The sequence below is a fragment of the Neofelis nebulosa genome, chromosome 5, assembly GCF_028018385.1.
Source record: "Neofelis nebulosa isolate mNeoNeb1 chromosome 5, mNeoNeb1.pri, whole genome shotgun sequence".
NCBI lineage: Eukaryota > Metazoa > Chordata > Mammalia > Carnivora > Felidae > Neofelis > Neofelis nebulosa.
In genome coordinates this window covers 157,723,530-157,731,654 of record NC_080786.1, presented here as the reverse complement: position 1 = coordinate 157,731,654, position 8,125 = coordinate 157,723,530, and the positions used below count along the sequence as shown (strand labels likewise).

General features: G+C 55.6%; 1 protein-coding gene across 1 annotated transcript in view; it reads left to right on the top strand.

The window, feature by feature from the left end:
* Nucleotides 1–6,117: 6,117 nt before the first annotated feature.
* The window catches only part of TSPEAR (thrombospondin type laminin G domain and EAR repeats), a 155,723-nt gene continuing 153,715 nt past the window's right edge, over nucleotides 6,118–8,125 (top strand). The window contains exon 1 of the mRNA XM_058732219.1: nucleotides 6,118–7,161. Coding sequence (XP_058588202.1) covers nucleotides 7,077–7,161 — 85 coding nt within the window. The 5' untranslated portion in view covers nucleotides 6,118–7,076. The remainder of the gene's footprint in view (nucleotides 7,162–8,125) is intronic.

The window sequence follows — 8,125 nt, the reverse complement described above, 5'->3', positions numbered from 1 at the left end:
AAACGTCAGGTCCGTGAAAAAAAAGGAAGAAAGAGAAAACGAAAGGCCTGGTGAAGCGGTGTTAATGTTGTACGTGCAGAATAAAGTTTGGGTGTTCAAAAGACCAGTGAGTTGCATGACTTCGTGGCAAACCTTCAGAGATAGGTACAGAGTGCCGAAATACACAACATGGAGACGGGAAAGAAATACAATTGCAGCTACAGAAGAGATTGATTTTAAGAGAATATCATGTTAATTCTTTGCCAGTAAATACGAACACTTGGAGGAAGTGGGTGATTTCCCGGTAAGATGTAAGTCATCAGGGCACCCAGCAGTCTCAGTCGGAGGAGCATGTGACTCGTGATCTCAGGGTCGTGAGTTTGAGCCCCACGTTGGGTGTAGAGAGTACCTGAAAAAAAAAAAAAATAGAAGCCATCAATATTAAGCTACGAAGGAGAAGGAAAACAGAACAAGGAGAAGAAATGGAAGTCTGTTCGAAACATTTACCATCAAAAGAGGCTCGTCTGGAGCTTAAATCTGGTCACTGTGTTAACTATCCTTATTGGATTAACGGTATTTTTCTTGGATGCGGTGATCTTCTTGTGGAAGTGTTGGAACGTGTCTTTATTTTAGGAAACACATGCAGAGATGGCTGGAGTGAAGGTCATGTTAACAATTTATGTCCAAATGGCTCAGCAGAAGAAACGTTTGCACAGACGCCTGTAGATGTCTCACAGAAGCCCACGGGATAAGCTGTCACCAGCAGGTGCATTAAGGCAAAACAAATGTTTGGTTAAATTTTCTGTAGAGTTGAAAAGGCTTTCTAAATTTTTTTAAAAAGATGTTCATTTATTTTTGAGAGAGAGACAGAGTGCAAGGAAGGGAGGAGCAGAGACAGAGGGGGACACGGAATCCGAAGCGGCTCCAGGCTCCGAGCTGTCAGCGCAGAGCCCGACGTGGGGCTCGAACCCACGAGCTGCGAGATCATGACCTGAGCTGAAGTCGGACCCTTAACCGACTGAGCCGCGCAGGAGCCCCGAAAAGTTTTTTTTAATGTTTTTTTTTTTTTTTCAATGTTGCAAGAAGGCTCAGATGTTCTTATAAGCGAAGCCCAGTTTGTCTGCAGAAAACAAATTGTTAGGATAGTTGAAGTGTTCTTGAGCCTGGGAACGAATGGAAAGGACTTGAGCTCATTTCATAAAGCCTGCATCACCTTGACATCACCCCACACTCAGGAGAGTGAGCTCACTAATAGATTACACGTTATTGAATGCCAGGATACGAGGCTGAGCCCAGACGGGCATAGTCTGGGCACCCGGAGTTTCCACCCTGGGAAGGAAGACAGATGTCATTCAAAGGATCACCTGAACTGCGATCTAACGGGCCCTGAAGGAGACGCGGAGGAAGTGTGCTGAGAGGCCCTAACAAGGAGGCTTTCCCCAGAGGAGTTAATTAGGAGAGAGGAGGGTGCTGGGGAGAGGGCCCGGCCTGGGAGCAGCCCCGGTGGAAGGAGGGACATGCTGGATGTGGGCCCGAGAGAGGCGCACTGGAGCCTGGAGGGAGGGTGTGTGTACGTGGGGGGGTGACACTGCAGCTGGGTGTGGGGCAGGGTTGAACCCAGTGCCTTCTTGGCCACAAGGCCAACGTTGTCTTTATTCCAGGAGAAACTGGGAGCGGCTGAAGGGGGGCCGGTCTGGCCAGGTTTGGGTTCTGCAGAGACCGCTCCAATCAGGAGGAGGCCCAGAGGGGTGTAGGAGACAGTCGGGCAGTGACAGTGCAGAAGGGAGGTGGCCGGGGCCAGGAAGGCAGTAGGGTGCGGGTGGCAGGGATGATTGGGGGTAAACTCAAAGGGACTTCCGAGGGAGGTGCCAAGGACGAGCTCTGGGTTTCTGGCCTGTCGCCCTGGGTGGGGCCTTTTCTGAGTGGGGGGGGGGTGGTGGATAATGCGTTTGCAGCACCCAGGAGCATGTCGGGTGGGTGGCCTGATGCTCAGCGCCCTCAGCGGGGGCCACGACACACATTTTTCAGCCTTCTACATCCAGGGGAAGACGGGCCTGAGGGGCTGCCTGGAGGGAGAGTGAGACGAATGTGAGCAGGAGAGCAGCCTCCTGGACGAAATGTTGGTCTGAGTCCCACAACGCAGTACCAGGAAAATGCACATGACCCCCGTGCTTTACAGCAGGGGAGTAAGTATGGCTCAGCACTGGGAACAGAGCACCGTAGTGAATTCCACCGACAAGGTGAACATCCCATCAACTGACGTGCACAAGCCTTTGAGAAGATACAGTGGTCATTCCTACTCTAAGTAAAAGAGGAGACAAGCTTTTCAGGGTGGTGATGCTCCCAGCTGTTCCCACTGAAATCAGGGATGAGAAGCCCACTCTCCTCGCTGTTGCCAACATTGCTCTGAAGGCTCCAGTCCCTTCTACGAGGAAACAAATTGGTACACACATTAAGACAGAAGAGCCAAAAGTATTCTTTTCTAAAGTTTATTTATTTTTGAGAGAGAGAGACCAAGCATGAACTGGGGAGGGGCAGAGAGAGACACACATACACAGAATCCGAAGCGGGCTCCAGGCTCCGAGCTGTCAGCACAGAGCCCGACGCGGGGCTCGAACCCACGAACTGTGAGATCATGACCTGAGCCGAAGTCGGACGCTTAACTGACTGAGCCACCCAGGCGCCCCAAGCCAAAAGTATTCTTATTGGCAGACAATGTTTGTTTATCTAGAAAAACGGGAGATTCCAAAATCACTTAGTGAATCTGAGGTTGAGAGATACAAGATAGTTGTACTGAACCAGTTTTCTTTATACTACCAATAACTAATAACCTGTGGAAATAGGGGGATTGTGTTAATAAAGGCGTAAGTAAGTGTATGGACGTTTACAGGGATAATTTTACCGAACACGTGTTGGGCCTCGGTAATCACACTTTTTTGATGAACTTAATTCAAGGTTGAAATAAACAGAGAGATATCCATGTTTCTGAGTGGGGAAGACTTCATATCATAGAAATGTCCATTATCTGAAATTAATCAGTAAACTGGTTGCCATTCCAATAGGTATCCGTATAACATTTTTGCTCGTTTGATTTTGGTTTTGGAGATGGAAATGAGAACCAATAATTTTTGAAGTTCACATGAAAGAGAAAATATGAAAGAGAAAAAGAGAACAGTTAATATGTTTTTGAAGTGAGAAAACTAGTGAGTTTGCCCTTGATCTGTAGGTATGAACACTTACTATAAACATTCACCCAAATGACGTGCTGGTAAAGGAAATAGACAAAGAGATTAGTAGAACAGAGACTGATGGAATAGTTCAAGTATGCGTGAGGCCTGATCCATCATAAATGTGACATTTTAAGGTGGTGGGGAGAGGTGAGGTATTTAATAAATGGTGCGTGCATAACAGCTTTCTGGAAACACAGCAACTCACTGCATTCCAGATATCCAAGATCACACCCCAGATGGCACGGAGAGCCAAATATAAACAGACGACATAACAGCAGAGAAATTTAAGAGTTGTATTTGAAGACGCATAAGGAAAATGCTGCTGACTAGATGATAAATTTAAATACCTGGCAGAAGACAAAAACATCACAAAATTATTTAAACTAAGGATCAAAAAAGAGGTGATCGGGGGAAAACTATTTGCAAAGAATGCATTAAAAGTGCTGCTGTCCAAAGGGGTCATCACACGACAAGGCAAACTCTCATTCTCTCATTCAATAACAAGCCCTCTCCTATTAGATCACTCTCGGAACGGAATTCTAGCCTGTGTTTCTGGAGACGGTGGGCCAGTGGCCGACAGGTGAGCGCTGGGTGCTGGGCGGGGGCCAGCTTGCCAGGTGCTCCCGAGTCTGTCTGGACTGCGGTGAGCCAGGCGCTCTCTTCAAACATCCTTAGAACCGTGTTCATTACGAGTCAAATTATGGCATACGTTCTGGAGGAATTTTCGAGTCTGTATTGAAAGCCCCTGTGGTTCAATAGTCCCCCCTCCCCCCAGGTGACAGGCTGGTCTCCCCCACAGGTGACAGGTTAGGTGACAGGTTAGGTGACAGGCTGGTCTCCCCCACGGGTGACAGGCTGGTCTCCCCCGCAGGTGACAGGCTAGTCTCCCCCACAGGTGACAGGTTAGGTGACAGGTTAGGTGACAGACTGGTCTCCCCCACGGGTGACAGGCTGGTCTCCCCCGCAGGTGACAGGCTAGTCTCCCCCACAGGTGACAGGTTAGGTGACAGGCTGGTCTCCCCCGCAGGTGACAGGCTAGTCTCCCCCACAGGTGACAGGTTAGGTGACAGGCTAATCTCCCCCATAGGTGACAGACTGGTCTCCCCCACGGGTGACAGGCTGGTCTCCCCCGCGGGTGACAGGCTAGTCTAATAGAACCAGCTGGGTGATCGGCTGATACCGACGTCTTACTTCTCTAACCTGGAGTTTTTGTGTCCCGTTGCTCCTATTGCGAGTCCTCGTCTTCCTGGAGAAAGCACAGTTCCCTCCTGGGACATGTGGCCCAGCCCCTGGAGAGAGGCAGCCACGCCGCGGCCACGCTGGGATTCTCCAGGGCTATTGCTGCCACTTGAGGAGGCCCGCGTCCCCAGCGGAGCGAATGAGGCCCTCCTCTGTCACCACAGCGGACAAGGGGCGTGAGGGTGTGCCCAGAGTTAAGGAGACGTCCCGGGGACCTCCCGAGGCAGTCAGCAGACCGGTAGGTAGAGCGGCCTTCCGGCCAGTTCCAGGCTGGCGGGGCCCGCGTCTCCATAGCGATCAGGGACCTACCCGGCCTCCCCCGGGTGAAAACCCGACCCTGGGAGGCTCGGACAGGTCCCCAGCAATCGCGGAGCGGCCCTGGTCTGTGATGCGGTGGCGGGGACCTCTGTCTTACACACGGGTTGTACGTCAGCGTGGCTTCTGGGCCGGTGGTGAGGCGTCTCTGAGGCGAGGGAGCCCTTTCTGGCCCCGGCGGGCTTGGGGTCCGAGGGAGGGGAGGGAGGGACGTGGACCCCGGGCCTGTGCGTCTCCTGCTTGCTGAGCGTCTCAGAGCCCGTGTGCAGCTGCGGCCCGACGTAAACGACACCCGGCACCTGCTTTATAGGCTCCCACCCTGAGGGTCTCACCGGGTGCGTCTAGGCGGCTGGTCCGGGGTGCCGTGGGAACCGGTCCGGAGGAGGAAGTTCTGCGCTTTGTTTTCTGCGTTGAGGCACGTGTTTTTGCAGTTGTAAATGTGAACCGGATTTCCACTAATGAGCCCTTGTGTGTCGAGGGAGTGTTGCTAGTGTTAGTGGGTCAAAGGTAATAGAAGGAGACTTTCCCGGAAGCCTCAAGGTAGCAGCATATCGATTCTTCAGATCTGCGCGTTAAAGAATGATACATACATGATCATTTACCAACCAGCCAGAGACTTGGGGTCAGAGGTCGGTGTCAGGTGGGAGGGGTCAGCAGGAGTCACAGTGATGCTGCCTGGGTCTGTGTCCCCTGCCCTCCTGACCCGTGACCACCCAGGGCCACCGAGACCCACAGAGTTCTCATCAACTGGGAAAGAAGAGAGGGCGACTGTTGGGTTCAAACCGCTGTCCTTTCTCCCACGGTGAGTTCCTCTCTCCCTTCCCGGGGGCGCCTGCACCGGTGGGGTCAGGAAGGCTGCGTCCCTGCGCTGTGTGCCGCGGGCCTGGGCTGGCGGGGGACCCGGAGCAGGGGTGCGGGAGGCCACCCCGGGGCCCACGGAGGCTGCTGTACGTAGTCATGTGCCTAACGAGCTTTTCCAGGCTTTCCTCCTGTGACCTCAGTGAGCTGAAACGTGCGACTAGGGTGGCGGCCGTCTGTTAACCTCTGTTGGAGATGTCTGTCTAGAGACAGAGACAGAGGGGCAGATGTCTGTCTAGAGACAGAGGCGGGGGAGATGTCTGTCTGTCTCTGACTGTCTAGAGCCAGAGACGGTGGGGGAACAAAATCTCTCCAGTCACATGGTTAGTTTCATGCAGAGAGGCTTCAACATCCTCTTTCCCTCTCGTCCTCTGTCTCTGTATCTCTCTGTCTCTCTCCCCTCCCCCCTGCCGGCCCCCCTCCCCCCAGCAAGCCCTACCCCAGGGGCTGGGCCCCCCTCACAAGCACCTGTGTCCCCCGCAGCCTCTGCCCAGACCCGGGGGCGGGGGCTTCCCTGGAGGGAGTGTGGTGTTTGCAGCCACGGCAGAGTCATTCTGCGGCGAGGAAAAAGGTCACCGGCGGCCTACGAAAGGGTCCTGCGGATCCCGGGAAAGGGCCCAGGACGCAGTGTCTCCGCACACAGGCCATCGCCCCCCGCCGGCCCTGGGTGCTCTGGAGAGGGGCGGGCAGGGCAGGGCGTCATAAACAACAATAATCGCGCTTAAAAGCTGTCCTGCCTGGAGCAGCCTTTCCCGTCTACTACCCTGCCCGCTGCGGTTTGGAGAGGTCAGACCCAAGTGACCCTCGGCCTCGGTGAAGGGCAGCTCCCGCCGTGAGCTGGGCCTCGGCGCTCCCCGCCCCCGGGCCGTCTTCCCGTGTCTTCTCATTAGCTGTTCCCGCGGACTGGCTTCCCTCCGGAGGGGAATTCCTGAAACCCACACACCCTCGGGAGGGCTGGGCACCAGATAAAAGCCGTCCTCAAAGCCCGGCCCCTCCTGGGACCCGGTGGCTGTGCTCGGCGCGCAGCTTGTCCTCCTAAGGCAGGGGTCTGCACCCACGGAAAACAGGTTCTCGGAGTTTTTCTGGTTTGCTCCCAGCTCTCCACCGGCACACCTATTTCTGTCTTTCCTTTGGGAGAAATGTGCTTTGCCAATGACTAACCGCAGTTGTGCTGAGATGCTATCACCTGTCACCTGCACGGCAGGACCCGAGCCCATGCGGAAATGAGATAGGCCCGCGCCACCTGCCTCCCCCCCGGCAGAGCCCTGAGAAGGTCTGTGCCACCCGGGGCCGCCTCTGTCCTGTCTCGGGACTCGGGCATGTGGCCATCACAGTGACTGCCCCAGGGCCCCCTGCTGCCACCCTGAAAGGGCCCACCCGGGTGTCGGACGAGCAGCTCCCTCCCTGCGGGCCGAGGGCGGAGCCCCTGGATGGAGCTTGGGACCTATACTCCTCATGTCTGTCCTGCTGATGCTGTGTGTCCCGCTCCTGGCCCTGGCGACCCCGGGCCGAGGCACCCGGCGATGGGAACCCTGCACAGGTAAGGGGGGTATTGAGCTGGGGGCCGGGAGGGGGGCAGCTGCGCGGGCCAGTGCCACTTCCCATCCCCCGGTCAAGGTCACTGCGAGCCGGGTTTGCTTCGGGGGCACCGGCAGGTAGAGGGGGGCGGGCAGAGGCAGAGATGAAAGGGGTGGGGGGGGGCGGCACAGTGTTAAGCTGCTGACAGGGTGGGGACTCGGTTCAAAGCCTTAACCAGCCTCCATCCAAGGGCTTCACAAGTATTTTCCTGTGCATCCTGGGGAAAGAAAGGCCTTGCACCTGCTTCAGGAATGAGCCAGCCCCCCCCCCCCACCTCTGCCCGCCCCCCTCAGGCCGCAAGCTCAGAGAGCCCCAGGTCTGCGCTTAGTAAAGCACAGCCCCAGACACCCACGCCAGCGCTGGGGAGAGTGCCACCGGCTGGCTCCTGGCGGGGGCGCGGTTCTGCTCCCCCTCTTTCGGAAATGTTGACTAGCTAACGGCCATGACATCACTCTGTCTTTCTGGAGTCGCTACCAAGAGATTTTACTTATCAGAGCTAACATTAAACACAAAGTAGCTGGAGGAGGAGGCCCAGCAGCTGGAGACCCGCCGCAGGTGGGTGAGTGAGGTCCGCGGCGAGGGGCTGGGCGGGGGAGCAGCTGCCAGGGGATTGGCAGGGCCCTTCCAGTTTTACGTGCAAATTACTCAGCCGGGGTCCCTTCCATGTGAGGGCTCTCTGCTCTGATGGGGCCTGGTTCCAGTGACAGGACCGGCAGATGACTGATGCTGACCCAAGTTTGGAATGCTGACCCACAGGGTGGACGGGTGCCCTGTGAAGGGGAGCAGCCAAAGCCCTGGGGTGGGGGCGGGACTGAAGCCCCCCTTCCCCCACCCCCGCACTCTGGGCTCCTGTCCGCAGTGACTGCCTTGGGACTTGTGGTTTGCAAGCAGTGCAGGATCTGAAGGTCACCTGTTGCCAGGCAAAA